A 15,885-nucleotide genomic window follows, 5' to 3' on the forward strand; every position below is an offset into this window, starting at 1 on the left:
ACAGTCTGCTGAACATAATACTACACAAACATTAGATGTTGCCATGGTTTAATTGCACATGACATGTAAACATTCACAGTGCACGGAGGAAAAAGTATGTGAACCTTTGGACTTAATAACTGGTTGACCCTCCTTTGGCAGCAATAACCTCAACCAAACGTTTCCTGTAGTTGCAGATCAGACCTGCACAACGATCTAGAGTAATTTTGGACCACTCCTCTTCACAAAACTGTTTCAGTGTAGCAATATTCTTGGGATGTCTGGTGTGAATCGCTCTCTTAAGGTCATGCCACAGCACTTCAATCGGGTTGAGGTCAGGACTCTGACTGGGCCACTCCAGAAGGCGTATTCTGTGCTGTTGCAGCCATTGTTTTGTTGAATTACTTGTATGCTTTGGGTCATTGTCCTGTTGCATCACCCATCCTCTGCGGAGCTTCAGTTGGCAGACAGATGGTCGTACGTTTTCTTGCAAAATGTCTTGATAAACTCTGGAATTCATTTTCCCATCAATGACAACAATCCGTCCAGGCCCTGAGGCAGCAAAGCAGCCCCAAACCATGATGGTCCCTCCGCCATGTTTTACAGTGGGGATGAGGTTTTGATGTTGGTGTGCTGTGCCTTTTTTTCTCCACACATAGTGTTGTGTGTTCTTCCCAAACAACTCAATCTTGGTTTCATCTGTCCACAGTATATTTTGCCAGTAGTGCTGTGGAACTTCCAGGTGCTCTTTTGCAAACTTCAAACGTGCTGCAATATTCTTTTTGGACAGCAATGGCTTCCTCCGTGGTGTCCTCCAATGTACTTTATTATTGTTTAATGTTTTCCTTATTGTAGATATGTCAACAAAAATGTTAGCATGTGCCAGAGATTTCTGTAGGTCTTTAGCTGACACTCTGGGATTCTTCTTTACCTCATGCAGCATTCTGCGCTGTGCTCTTGCAGTAATTTTTACAGGACGACCACGCCTAGGGAGAGTAGCAACAGTGCTAAACTTTCTCCATTTGTAGACTGTCTGTCTTACCGTGGATACATGAACATCAAGGCTTTTGGAGATACTTTTGTAACCGTTTCCAGCTTCATGCAAGTCAACAATTCTTGATCGTAGGTCTTCTGAGAGCTCTTTTCTGTGAGGCATGGTTCACAGCAGACAATGCTTCTTGAAACCAGTAAACCCAAAACAGGTGTGTGTTTTTTAAGGACAGGACAGCTGTCAGCAACACATCCAATATCATCACACTGATTGGAGTCAAGGTTGGCTCACTCCTAGCTCCAATTAGCTCTGGGAGATGTCATTAAGCTAGGGCTTCACATACTTTTTCCTCCGTGCACTGTGAATGTTTACATGTTATGTGCAATTAAACCATGGCAACATCTAATGTTTGTGTAGTATTATGTTCAGCAGACTGTGTTCTTCTATTGTTGTGACTTAGATGACGTTCAGAGCACATTTTATGCCCAATTCATGCAAAACTCCACGTAATCCCAAGGGGTTCACATACTTTTTCTTGCAACTGTATATGATCATCTTCTATACTATTCACTCATCTGAGGGGTGTTCTGGCCTGACCTAATGTATACATCTCCACCTACCTTCTCTTATTAGCAGCATTTTCATCTTGAATTTCTAAGACTGGTAGTTCTGTTTTGTCAGATTTGCAAATTAAAGCTTTGTTGTAGCTGTGTTACTGGTCATTTTCTTTTATTCTTTTGCATTTTCTGTTACTGTATCTTACACTTATTTGTTGTAGCTGACTATGACTGGGCCTATAATCTATTAGAAATTCTGTATATAGCCCTACAGAACAGACAGTACACAGTCCACATGTGCTAGTCTGTTTCACTGCAACAAGGAAATAGGAAACTTTATTTATTTACCTTCAGAGAAAAGACAGAGTATACCATAGATCCAGCGACAAGCTTATAATCACTGTCATCTACTAAACTCTGGGGCAAATTCCCATGCAAAGTGCAACGTCATTTGAAAAATGATCAATCTATTTTGTTTTTAGTAAATCAACCCTATTGTTTTAGTAGAATCCATCTTGTCAGGAAAGGATGGAACATGAACCCTAAACATTGAGGTTGGATGATGGTTTGCTTGAGTCCCCTCTAGATGGTAGAAATAGAAACCGAAGCAACAATACAGGGTCCATTTTGTAGCATGACAGAAAGAAGTTGCGGTTGAGAGACAGACTTTCCAGCAGGAATGACACCCAGGCAATAGCAGTAAATGGATTTTCTGTGGACTGGAGGAAGGACCAAGGAACCAGATAAGATGTCCTGAAGAGACAGAAAGAAACTATCCTGATTGAGATGAAAAACTAGGCCTCAATACCACCATGTCTTTTTTAAAACAATGAAGTGTTGTGTTTCTTGGCTGATAAGGCCATCAGTTCAGATACCTGCCTTGCCAAAGTGAGGAGAAGATAGAACTTCTTCAGCTCCCACAAAGTCACAATCAAAGTCTTAAACAGTAAGAGGCCAGCAACCTCCAAAATGGAAATGATGGGCAACTGATCCCTAATACTGCTAAGAGCTGAATGTTGGCCCAGATCAGGATTAGCATGCATCACATGTCCATTTATAGATTTATAGTAAACCTCCCAAATTAACATCAAGGGATTCTGAGACCACAATGCTCTGTCTCTCAGAACTTGAGCTACATCCATCATGCAGTTAAAGTCAGCAACCATGGTGCTGGAAGGCAAAATTGTCCTTTAGAACGGCTGATCCTGAATCAGTAGAGCCCCTGTAACAACTGTTCAGCATCCTATCAGGTCGGCATACCACTTCCATCTGTGTCCATCTGTGCCAGCAAGGAAAAATGAGGAATACCGAAATGCCCTCCAACATGAGCCTGTGGGAAAAAGGAGGAAAGACATAGAACAGGAAAGTACTGATCCCACGGGGTCGCTAGAGCATCCACTGTTTCCACTAGAGAACCACTGTCTGAGACAAAACTGCCTAGTCTGTAGTTTGACCTGAAGGACAGAAAGTCAACCTCTGGAGTTATCTACTTGAGACATACTCTTGAATAGCTTGGAGGGTAGAAATCACTCCCCTGGAGTCAGGCTCTGCTGACTAATACAGTCTTCCTGCCACTGTGTATACAGGGAGTGCACATGGCTGATAAAAGCGAGAGTAAAATGGCTCCTAGTTGAATCTGAAAACAGAGGTGTGTAAAGTTTTTGATAAAGAAAAGCACTCCTTCCTGAGCTGAGTGCAGGACCATCCAGATATTCAAAATGATGAGTTGGCTCCAGTGATGATCTCTTAACCCATCTAAACCATTGGAATATCTGAAGGCTAATGTCACCTTGCCCAACGGAGCACACACCAGCTTTTCTCTCAAAAGGAGGCCATCTAATGACCCAGAAGTTTGAGAGGATAGGACATTTCATAACAATAAAGGGAGATAAAACTTTGAAATCCCTACCAGGCTTCTTCTGCTGGGAATGACAGGTGTTCTCACCTTCAGCAGTATCTCTGATTCTGATGTCCTGGGCTGTTCTGTAGAGCAGTGTTTTTCAACCTTTTTTGTGCAAAGGCACACTTTTTTCATGAAAAAAATCACGAGGCACACCACCATTAGAAAATGTTAAAAAAATTTACCTCTGTGCCTATTTGACCGGGGGCCGGACCAAGAGTAGATGAATGATGTGTATGTGTCATCCATAGTAAGTATAGTAATATTCCCCCATAGTAAGCATAGTAATTAATCCCCCATATAGTAATTCATCCCCCATAGTAATTCATCCCCCATAGTAATTCATCCCCCATATAGTAATTCATCCCCCATAGTAATTCATCCCCCATAGTAATTAATCCCCCATATAGTAATTCATCCCCCATAGTAATTCATCCCCCATATAGTAATTCATCCCCCATATAGTAATTCATCCCCCATACTAATTCATCCCCCATATAGTAATTCATCCCCCATAGTAATTCATCCCCCATAGTAATTAATCCCCCATATAGTAATTCATCCCCCATAGTAATTCATCCCCCATAGTAATTCATCCCCCATAGTAATTAATCTCCCATATAGTAATTCATCCCCCCTATAGTAATTAATCCCCCATATAGTAATTCATCCCCCATATAGTAATTAATCCCCCATAGTAATTCATCCCCCATATAGTAATTCATCCCCCATAGTAATTCATCCCCCATAGTAATTCACCCCCCATATAGTAATTCATCCCCCATATAGTAATTCATCCCCCATATAGTAATTCATCCCCCATAGTAATTCATCCCCCCTATAGTAATTCATCCCCCATAGTAATTCATCCCCCATATAGTAATTCATCCCCCATAGTAATTCATCCCCCATAGTAATTCATCCCCCCTATAGTAATTCATCCCCCATAGTAATTCATCCCCCATATTAATTCATCCCCCATATTAAGTCCCCAAGCCCCCCCTGTGTCAATTCACTTACCTTTGCTCCGCGCGTTCCTCTCGCCGTTCCGGTGTAGCATGAAAATCTGTCTCCTATGAGGATCTGTCCCCCTCGACGTATCTGCGCATGTGCCAGTTTCAGGCATTAGCAGCCGATCGGCGATCTCCGGCACATGCGCAGATACATCTAGGGGGACAGATCATCCTGACAGTATCACGCTCCGCAGGCCGCATTAAAAGGTCCGCCGGGCCGTAGTTTGCCCATTGCTGTTCTAATGATTGGTCTATTTGTGAGCCGAGGCCACGTTACGGATGAAATTGCAATTTTTCCCACGGCACACCAGACAATATCTCACGGCACACTAGTGTGCCGCAGCACAGTGGTTGAAAAACGCTGCTGTAGAGACACTGTCCCCTGACAGCTATGCAGTGTGCTTCCTCTGTCTAAAGAAAAGAAGTAGCATGTTTATTACCTAGAGCCCTCTGGCTTCTCTCATTCTTGTACATGTATAGTATGATTAAAAACTGCAGCAGAATCAGCAGACTAAAAATAGTGAATACTTGTGAGCTATTATGAATGAGGTCTTCAGTGAATTATAGATAATTAATATATAATTATCTACTGGTGTCATGCGCTTGGTGCGCTGGCACTCACACAGACTCACTTACTAGTGTTAATAGTGCCGTGCTCCTATTGCTATATAAAATAGTTAAATTCAATCTACTCTCTTTCCAATGAATATAAATATTGAAACCTCAGCAAAATCCATAAACCACTATACTTAGTGGGTAAAAATAATATATAATCACTGTGACTGGTGAATCAAAAAAATGGTTGTAAAAGAACCTTAATAAATTAGGCTGATATCAATCAATTAATTGTGACTAATAAATAAATTAAAATTTCGAGTGTGTATAAATACTTGGTGCCACTTATCAATCCATCAATATTGTGCAAAGACATATATTAATAATAATGTGCAAGTGCAAACATAATAATACATGAGTAAATAAAAGTCTTTTGCAGTAAGTGCAATGTGCAGGTGAGTTCCTTATTCCCTTTTGCCTCAGGTGCCTTGTGATCTCCCTATGCGCTCACCTTAATATTTGCCCAAATAAATTCAGGCAAATAAGCTTTTAATCCTTCCAGGATTGATGGGATAATGCTGATGTATAAGATGTTCCACGAGGTAAGTATAGATCTATTATGGATACTCCTGTACTCTCCTCTCTCTCCTTAGGCTGCTGCTCATAGGTAAGTATTTAGACCAGCTCAATAGGGATCTCCTTGTTCCCCTCCTGGGGTCACCTCCTTCTCATATCCTCCTTTCTCCAGTGTGGGGAATATAAGTCAAATGAAGAAACAAAGAAGAAAGACCATGGTGCCTTATCCTTTTTTGTAGCAGAAATTTATTACTGCCAGTAGTGGTATTTCACAGCAATATAAGGTTCTCTGGTGATCCAGGACAGCATAAGCAAACACAGTTAGCAGTGAGTGAGCAAACCTCTTCCTCTGCCTCTATCTCTCTGCCTGCCTCCGTCCGTACTGGAATCTCCAAGCCTCTCCGATGCAACGTCGTGACGTCAGAGCCCCTCCCCTACGCGTTGCGTCACAGGGTCTTGTGACTTCATCAGGGGGGAATGATTGGATCCAATCATTTCACCATATCACCATAATATAAAGTGTACCAATAAAATAAATAATTTGCGCTAGTAAATGTATATAAATATATATAAAGAAATCATCAAATCATAAGTCCAGAAAAATATATATATGCCAATACCACAAAAAATATAAAAAAACTTTTAAGTGCAAAAAACTTTTGTGCAAAAAAAGTGTCTAAATATGAAGAATTTCACCAAAAAACCTTGATAATATAATGGCAGATCATCCATAAATATATCTTCAGAAACGGAAACTCTACAACACACCGATCCTCATCGATCGAAATAACAGGATGAAAAAATTGTAGTTAATCGAAAATCCACTTCTCCAATAGATAAAAGACCACCTTCAATCGTATCCATGGGGGGAAATGCCAAGCACTCGAGAGAAACAGAAAGACTTCATGGTGCAATATTATAAAAACCAATTCCTTTATTAGGTACTCATTGCACTTACTCAAGAGGTGTCCCAGCCGACACCAGCATCAACAGCATAACAGCAATCACATAAACGAGCCTGACTACTCAGCACATGCGCAGTAGCTGGCAGCCAAAAACGTAATGACGTCACATCAATCAAGCTCCGCCCTACGCGTTTCGTCATCGACGTCCTCACGGAGCGGATGGATGTGAGACGTCTCAACCTCATTAAATATTCACTCACAGGAAACGAACAGCTGACATCAATGGGGAATCAAGCAAAGCAAGCCGCCCCATAGATGACAGGAGTCCACAAAGGATATACAATGTATCCAATATATTTGTCATCACAAGCAAAAAAACTTTAAAACAAGGGAACAAAAATAAAATAAAAAGAAATTTAAATAAAACAATGATGATAAATAAATTAAATAAATAAATACATTAACGGGCCAGTACCCTCTAAGACTGTGTTTCAAAAAGGGAACTTAAAGGGCCAGTAACACATTAAGCACAAATAAAGGGGAACTCTAGTAATAATACAAAAATAATACAGAAATTGTACAAAAAGCATACAATCTCCCAAATATCGTCTTTAAACAGTTGCCTATATAAAAATATACTTAAAATAACATAAAAATTAAAAATTAAAAATTTGTGAGAAAACAATTCAAATCTATATCGACATTTAACCCAAATGGTTGCAAGGAATTTAGTCACAATTAATTGATTGATATCAGCCTAATTTATTAAGGTTCTTTTACAACCATTTTTTTGATTCACCAGTCACAGTGATTATATATTATTTTTACCCACTAAGTATAGTGGTTTATGGATTTTGCTGAGGTTTCAATATTTATATTCATTGGAAAGAGAGTAGATTGAATTTAACTATTTTATATAGCAATAGGAGCGCGGCACTATTAATATCTTTGTTACTAGAATCAGCAGACTGCCAGCTTCTTCTTTTTGCCCTTCCTTGCCAGCTGCAGCTCACCTACTCCCTGCTGTGGAAGGTTCTGTGCAGTTGGTAGAAACAGTGTTGTAAAGCACCTTAAATACCTCGGCTATGATAAGGTTTTGCAAAGTAGTACACAAAAGCTTGCCTCTAATAGGGCTACCGGCCCCAGTATGACGTGAACCCGAATCCTTCTGGACTGGAGACAGATGTGATACTGTTGAGCCACAAAAATCCCTTTATGTGAGGGGCCTGACCATGAGCAGAATTCTACCAGAGAATCTTCCACAATCTGGCAAAAGGTGGAAACTACTCCCACACGCTTACAGTGAAGGAAATAAGTATTTGATCCCTTGCTGATTTTGAATGTTTGCCCACTCACAAAGAAATGAGCAGTCTAAAAATCAACTGGTAGGTGTATTGTAACAATAACAGACAGAATAGCAACAAAAAATTCAAAAGAAATGCATGTCTAATAAAATATGTTCTGATTTGCATGTTCATGAGTGAAATAAGTATTTGATTCCCTATTATTCAGCAGGATTTCTGGCTACCAGGTGTCTTTTATACAGGTAACAAGCTGAGATTAGAAGCAGTCTCTTAGAGGTAGTGCTGCTAATCTCATTTTCTTACCTGTATAAAAGACACCTGTCCACAGGAGCAATCAAACAATCAGATTCCAAACTCCCCACCATGGTAAAGACCAAAGAGCTGTCCAAGGATGTCAGGGACAAGATTGTAGACCAACACAAGGCTGGACTGGGCTACAAAACTATTGCCAAGCAGCTTGGTGAAAAGGTGACAACAGTTGGTGCAATCATTTGCAAATGGAAGTAACACAAAACAACTGTCAGTCTCCCTAGGTCTGGTGCACCATGCAGGATCTCAACCCGTGGAGTGTAAATGATCATGAGAACAGTGAGGAATCATCCCAGAACTACACGTGAGGATCTTTTCAATGATCTCCAGGCAGCTGGGACCACAGTCACCAAGAAAACAATTGGTAACACACAAACTACAAGGATTGAAATCCTGCAGTGCCCGCAAGGTCCCTCTGCTCAAGAAAGCACATGTCCAGGCCTGTCCGAAGTTTACCACTGAATAGCTGCATGATGCAGAGGAGGACTGGTTGAAAGTGTTGTGGTCAGAAGAGACCAAAATCGAGCTCTCTGGCATCAACTCAACTCGCCGTGTTTGGAGGAGGAGGAATGCTGCCTATGATCCCAAGAACACCATGCCAACTGTCAAACATAGTGGTGGAAACATTCTACTTTAGGGCTTTTTCTGCTAAGGGGACAGGACAACTGCACCGCATCATGTTTTGTGAAGGGGATCAAATACTCATTTCCCTCATGAACATGCAAATCAGTGCATAATTTGTTAGACATGCATACCTTTTGAATTTTTTGTTGCTATTCTGTCTCTCAGTGGTAGAATACACCTACCATTGGATTTTTAGACTGATCATTTCTTTGTGAGTGGGCAAACATTCAAAATCAGCAGGGGATCAAATACTTATTTCCTTCACTGTAGACTTCATGACCCTTGTGACATACACTTCACCTTCATAAAAGCAGCTTCAATCGGAGCCAGCAGCAATTCTTTGCAGTCATGAATAGAATGCAGGAGAGCTTCAGTGACTGCTTTCTTTTGAATTAGGATGGCAGCAATCATAGTGGTCCTAGAAGAGGATCTACTGTCCCATGAAGTGGATTTCGGGCACTTCTCTCATCATAAAGGTCTGTCAGAAGGGCATGCTGGGCTAATTAGCCGAACAACCCTTTTAGCATTTGAATGCATTCTTTTAGTCGCAAAACACCAAGCGGGCCTGATGACCTTTACCTATAGGTACCCTGTGGATCTTTGATAGTAATGCAGCATGCAGCATGAAGACATGAGAAAAGGAGTATTCATACAGGTCTGCTGTTAGAAATTATGGGGCCCTGTACAGCCTACCTGATGGGGCCCCCAAGCCCCACCCCTGACCCCACCCAAGAAGAGTAGATATAACGGTGTCTGCATGCAGTGTCAGTATTAGGGAGAATGTTGGGCTTGCACCTGCTCAAAAGACCCCTGGGGTATGACACAGCCACAATCTGCTGTGGAAGACCAGGCTCCTGGCAGAGTAGATTGGCTCTATATTGCCTCCTGACAAACAATAAAGACAGTGGGTAGTGATACCTGCAAAGTGCTAAGCAGTGGCTGACCAGATTTCCAGAGATTACTGCGGTCTCAGGAACATTGAGAGCCATCCTGTAGTGCTGAGTGATGTTGGATTGCCAAGCAGCTTTACTGTACTGGATGGTGGAGGCGCAGCCTAGTTTTGTAATGGAAAAAAAGACACACACCCCTCTGTCAGCCTCCAAGTCCCCGGGCCAAGAGCCCCAGCGCAGCTGCAGCAGGGGAATATACTGTATCTGCCTCCCCAGGATGCCCTTCAGTTTTCCTTTCCCCTGGTAAATGTTGTCCAGACCATGCTGAAAAATAGTGTCTCTAGGTGGTTGAACTACAGGTTCCAAGATCCTCTGCTTCTCAGACACACTTCCCATTGTAGCAGTAGGAAATGATGTGTTTATTCTGCGCTGAACACTAAAGGGGAAGAAAGGGAATCTCAGTCTGTGCAGCAAATGTCCATGTATTGAAAAATGTCTCAGCCGGAATCAGGCTACAATATCTATCTATTTATTACAGACTCTTATATAGCATTGTCAATTTACGCAGCGCTTTACATATATATTGTACATTCACATCAGTCCCTAACCCTCAAGGGCTGTACAATCTAAGGTCCCTAACTTACATTTATACATACACATACTAGGGCCAATTTCAACAGGAGCCAATTCACCTACCAGCATGTCTTTGGAGTGTGGGAGGAAACTGGAGTACCTGGAGAAAAACCACACAGGCACTGGGAGAACATTCAAACTCAAGGCAAGTGGTGCTGTGGTTGGGATTTGAACCAACAACCCTAGTACTGACAAGGTGGAAGGTGGAAGTGCTAACCATTTAGCCACTGTGCTGTTGCTCACTCTATCTATCTATCTATCTATCTATCTATCTATCTATCTATCTATCTATCTATCTTGTGGTATAAGGTGATCAAGGTCATGTGGTAGATGCATTTCTAAATAAGTTGTGCCAGTTCAAACTGTATTTTAGAGCATAACAGTCCACTTTTATTGGAAAAAAATCAAAAAGAAAAAGTTCAAACACAGCAATTCCTATGTAGGGGAAAACCCAGCAATGAAACAGTTAATAGAAAATGCCTAGTCACATGGCTCTCGTGTCAGCAGCATTGCTGCTCTTAGCTCCCAGGTCTCTGGTTCTTTATACTTGGTCAGTCTTTAGTCACAGCACCTCATTGCACAGGCCCACGTTTGGCCTCTAGATAGGGTTCTCTTAATACCACTGACTCTCTCACCCCTCCAGCGACTCACTCCAGCCTCACTGGACCCGCTAACTGCCTCGGCTTTCTCAGTCTCCACAGACTCAGATAGCTGTTCTGACTTTCCCAGTTTTTTGGGCAAGGAATCCCCCAACATCTGGTCCAGTCTCCTTGCAAGAGCACATGGCCCTCATGGCTGACACTCACAGCTCTACCTCCAAAGTGGGAACCCTGAGCTATGCGCAAGCTTTGCTTATAACAAGCATGCGCACCTGCATAAGCACAAAACCTTCAAGTCCCCAATAAGTCCTGGACACAGGATTGGAGGTTTTGTCCTTCTCAAGACACTTTGTAATCTTCAAGCTTCACGCTCTGATCCGGGATTACACAACATAGAGAAGACTGAGAAGCCAGTCCTTTTCCATTTAAAAGCAATGCTCTGGAACTTTGCACTATGCCTTAATGTGAATTCTGTGTGTGTTTCCCTATAATCACACTGTGGCAGAGCCTAGCACTGTCATATTTTATTTATATATATATATATATATATATATATTTCTATAAATACCACAGCTTGCAGTGTACAGACAAAAAAAAATTGAAAAGTACAATAATATTTCTTTTCTTTTCTTTTTTTAGTACTACCATGGACACAACACTGAATGATTGTTTTCTTCCAAAAAATACTTCAATATTTGTAAATATGTACCAAGTAAACCATGATCCGTAAGTAAGGTTTTATTCAAGGGCTCAAAATTATATAATTTGGTTGTAAATTGTTATTAAATTTACATCTTCATCCCTTCTTACCTTGGTAGAGGAACCCATTGGTACAGCTACATTACAATGTGGTGAAACTTATCTCAGCTCTCTATGTTTGGCTTTCTGCTTCAGTTACTTATGCAGCTGTTATCAGAACTAGTTCCTTACTGATCACTATGGGCCTCTGTCATACATGTACATAGGTGCAACATTGGGGATGGAAGGAAATGAAAAAAACATATATGTTTCAAAAACCAGACTACAAGATTGGCATTGTTAGGTGGGGGAAGAAGGCAAAGCTGGTATTGCATGCCTTTGAGAGAATAAAATATTGTTGCAATTGCAGCCCAACAACAATTTAACACCTGGGTGATGGCAGTGCAGAGCCTGCATGGTTGACCATTGGCCTGTAGGGGGGAAGGTTTACCTATCACTATAAAACTGTACAAAGCTTGTATGAAGTATGAAGTAATTAACCAATTCTTTCTTAAACTATGGCCCACAAGCATGTTTACAACTCTTTGCTTACACTTTACCAGCCTGTTAGATAGTGTGGCAAGTAGCAGGCCTGGATTAAGGACAAGATACACACAACACTGGTGCCTATGCAGTCAGATTGGCAACTGTTTCCAGTCTTCTACCACTCAACAATGTACCTTAGCCATCACTGTCATCTCTTACCTGACAATGTCTGAATAGTTTCAGCTATAATGTCATCCAGCCAGTAGAGAAGCAGTGCTAGGACAAAAAACAAAGGAAAGATCTTCCAATCACACCAATGATGGCACAGTATTCCTCCCATTGACACCAATGGCAGGACATTATTATTTCTACTGACACCAAAAATGGGCCACTTTCCTCCCAGAGACATCAACAACGGACACTTTTCCTTTCATTGACACCAATGATGGGGCACGGTTCCTCCTGTTACTGATGCATTTTCTGCCCCATTCACTACTGGTGCCAGAACATTTTTTTACTCCCACTGACCACCAACATCAACACAATATTTTTTTTTATACTCCCACTGACCAAGAACAGCAGGAAATGTTTTACTCCCGCAGACTTGAAGTTCTTTTTTAGATTTGAAGAAGTGACAGTTAAGCTTTCATATCACAAGTTTTCACATTACTGTATTCTTGCCACTGTACATCAAGGTATTTTTACAATACAAATGATTTTTCTGATTTTGCAGGACAATATGGAAAGATGCTGACCTATTCATCCCAGAAAGGTTCCTTGATGAAGCTGGACATATTGATAAAAGTCTAATGGACAAGGTGTTAATTTTTGGTATGGGAGTCAGAAAATGTGTGGGAGAGGATGTAGCTCGGAACGAAATATTTATTATTCTCACATGTGTACTGCAGCGACTCAACCTAGTGAAGGAGTCTGAACACACTGTGGACTTAACACCAGTTTTTGGATTAACTATGAAACCAAAGCCATACAACCTCCAAATTGAAAGTAGAGCATGAACCATATTTTAAATTTAAAAAAATCACAATATGGTTGTTCTACTTTAGAATGTTGATGGAATTTTACAAATGATTCTTCAGTGCCTCCTAGGAGTACAGCACATTACTGAGCAGTGGATAGAAGTTCATTTATGATTTTGGATAACTTTTTATTTTCTAAGTAAATTTCACTGGTAAAGAATGCCAATTTAAAGTGACTCAATTAAAATAAAAGTTCCTGCAAGACATTAAGTGTAGGCTCTTAAAAAGCAACTCCACTTTTAGTAAGAAAAAGAAAAACAATCCCCTCTGGGTGTTGAATGTACATTGCAAGGATTTTTACAAAGTTTGTAGCAGAAGCTGTATGTTCACCATGTCCTTGGAAAGCTGATTCCTGAATGGTAGCGCCTGTGTTCATTCTAATCAGCTGATGCAATTGCAGAGTTCTATCGAGGAAAGTTGAAGGGTGTGTATCCCTTTAGAACAGTGGTTCTCAACCAGTGGGTCGTGACCCCTTTGGGGGTCGAACGACCCTTTCACAGGGGTCCCCTAAGACCATCAGAAAACACATATTTCCAATGTGTAAAGAGCAGCTACTGTGTAGAAAGCAGCTGCTGTGTTGAAAGCAGCTACTCTGTTAAAAGCAGCTACTGTGTTGAAAGCAGCAGTATTGGAGGTAAAACGAAACTCATGAATTATAATTACTGGGTAAATAATTTTATGGTTGGGGGTCACCACAACATGAGGAACTGTATTAAAGGGTCACGACATTAGGAAGGTTGAGAACCACTGCTTTAGAAGTAATGAATCATTACAGAGTATCTCACCATAAATATAATGCCTATTGCTTGTATCTTAGTGCAGTCTTCTGAGAAAATCAGTAAGCCAATCACACAAACAAGAAATTACTTTTCTGGGGGACATTACATATACCAACTGTGTATAGAATGCCTCCAGATTGCCATATTGAATTGAATGTTACAGCAAATTACGATGACTGTGGATTGAAAGGCAGAGGTAATTTTTAATAATATTAAATTAAAACTAGAATTGTGTAGCAACTGTTTATGTTATATTTTTATGTGCTTTTTTATGAAAGTTTAATTATCCTTTAAAGGAACATGAACATACTGTATGTGAATTGTCTGCAGCATCCCTCCCTTCCCACTTGAATGTCCTCCACATTCTGTCTACAAGTTACTACTGCCCAGTGACGTGGCCCATCATACCAATGGGCCAATAGTAATGTATGAGAGGAAAGAGCTGCACTGCATAAGTGTGTTTATGCACTGTTCAAGAAAAGTAGCTCCTTTCTCCGTGTAACCCACTGCTGTGCTACAATAACATTGTAAAATCTCCATTTTACTACATCTGCAATGTGTACATGTAAATGGGCCCTTAAACAAGCCACTGTGCAAGGTAAAGTGTACATTAAGCTTTAATTATTGATGACATGTAAATCAACCTCTGCTAGTTCACTGGAATTGCTCCAGAATTTTCTCCAGATATCCTACATTTTCTGGAGCTGGAAACATATCTGGTGATTTATATCCAGTTAGCCGTGTTATTTTAAATTTTAATTTTTTTGTATAAATGAGTGTGCACATGTAGATTGGAGCACAGTCCATTTGAAATCCATTTTTTTAATCACAGAGTAAAAAATAATAGTCACACAGTAAAAGATAATTATATCACTTCACCTTTTTTGCCCTACTAGATACCCCTGGACTAGACATCAAGCATCTCTTTAAATGTAGGCTACACATGTTTAGTGAAATAAAAGTGCTATAAATGTATGGGGTTTTTTTAATCAATGACAAATGTATTAGCAAATTATGCTGGCTGACAATGAAATATTTTTACTGAGACCAGGCAAAGGGAGATAATTGTATAATCATTTATTTATTTCAGGTACTTATATAGCGCTGTTAATTTACACAGCGCTTTACACATATATATTGTACATTCACATCAGTCCCTAACCCTCAAGGGGTGCACAATCTAAGGTCCCTAACTTACATTCATACATACACATATTAGGGCCAATTTAGACAGGATCCAATTAACCTACCAGCGTGTCTTTATAATTTTACTTTCAGATAGATACTTTTAGGATTAATGTTTATTGATGTATAAATAGTAGTCTTTTTTTACTTATAGCCCATATGTTTTAGCCCATATCTAAAAATAACTGAGCCTATGCTTTTGGTAAAACCTTTGCCAAAGTCAAGATGGGCTCTGAGAAACACTCATGCAAAATGATGGCAATTTTACATTGTAGCATCAAGATAAAATAATTCTTGTAGAAAATACATTAGATTTCATTCCCTTTGCTTTCCTCATACTTAACATTTCTATGTGATTGCTATCTACAATTTCACTGTAATAGTACACTTTTATTGTTCAATGAGAACTACTTTAGAAACCAAAACAGAGCAATTGATGTATTTATCGTACAGAGATCAATTATGACAAAATTACCTTATTGGAGGTTATTTGCCATGTTCTGTATAGTTGATCTCATTTAATATAAGTGTTGTGAATGTTTCATAGTAAATAAAAACAGAGGAAATACCTCTCAGAGCATTTCATTCATGTTTTTTTTTATAACAGATAATTTTTCATTTCCTGAAATCCTTTTCCAACGTAGGATAAATAGCTCCCATTCTAAACTGAATGTATCCCGTCATGCCTCCAGCTTTTATTGCATCATTTACTTGTTCAAAACTAAGTTTAACAATATAAGTTAAGTTTAAAGAGGTTGCCAGATTCTAAAAGTGACCCTGTCACTAAAACCAGTAGAAAGTTTTGATATGTTAATGTAGTGATTG

General features: G+C 40.1%; 1 protein-coding gene across 1 annotated transcript in view; it reads left to right on the forward strand.

Annotated features, from left to right (window-relative positions):
- Positions 1 to 15,645, forward strand: part of LOC149451076 (cytochrome P450 1A1-like) — a 39,293-nt gene extending 23,648 nt beyond the window's left edge. Inside the window, exons 6-7 of the mRNA XM_089691073.1 lie at positions 11,475 to 11,561; positions 12,793 to 15,645. Coding sequence (XP_089547199.1) covers positions 11,475 to 11,561; positions 12,793 to 13,075 — 370 coding nt within the window. The 3' untranslated portion in view covers positions 13,076 to 15,645. The remainder of the gene's footprint in view (positions 1 to 11,474; positions 11,562 to 12,792) is intronic.
- Positions 15,646 to 15,885: the final 240 nt, after the last annotated feature.

The sequence above is a fragment of the Staurois parvus genome, unplaced genomic scaffold (genome assembly GCF_062004578.1).
Source record: "Staurois parvus isolate SC_StPar_1 unplaced genomic scaffold, SC_StPar_1.0 ptg000549l, whole genome shotgun sequence".
NCBI lineage: Eukaryota > Metazoa > Chordata > Amphibia > Anura > Ranidae > Staurois > Staurois parvus.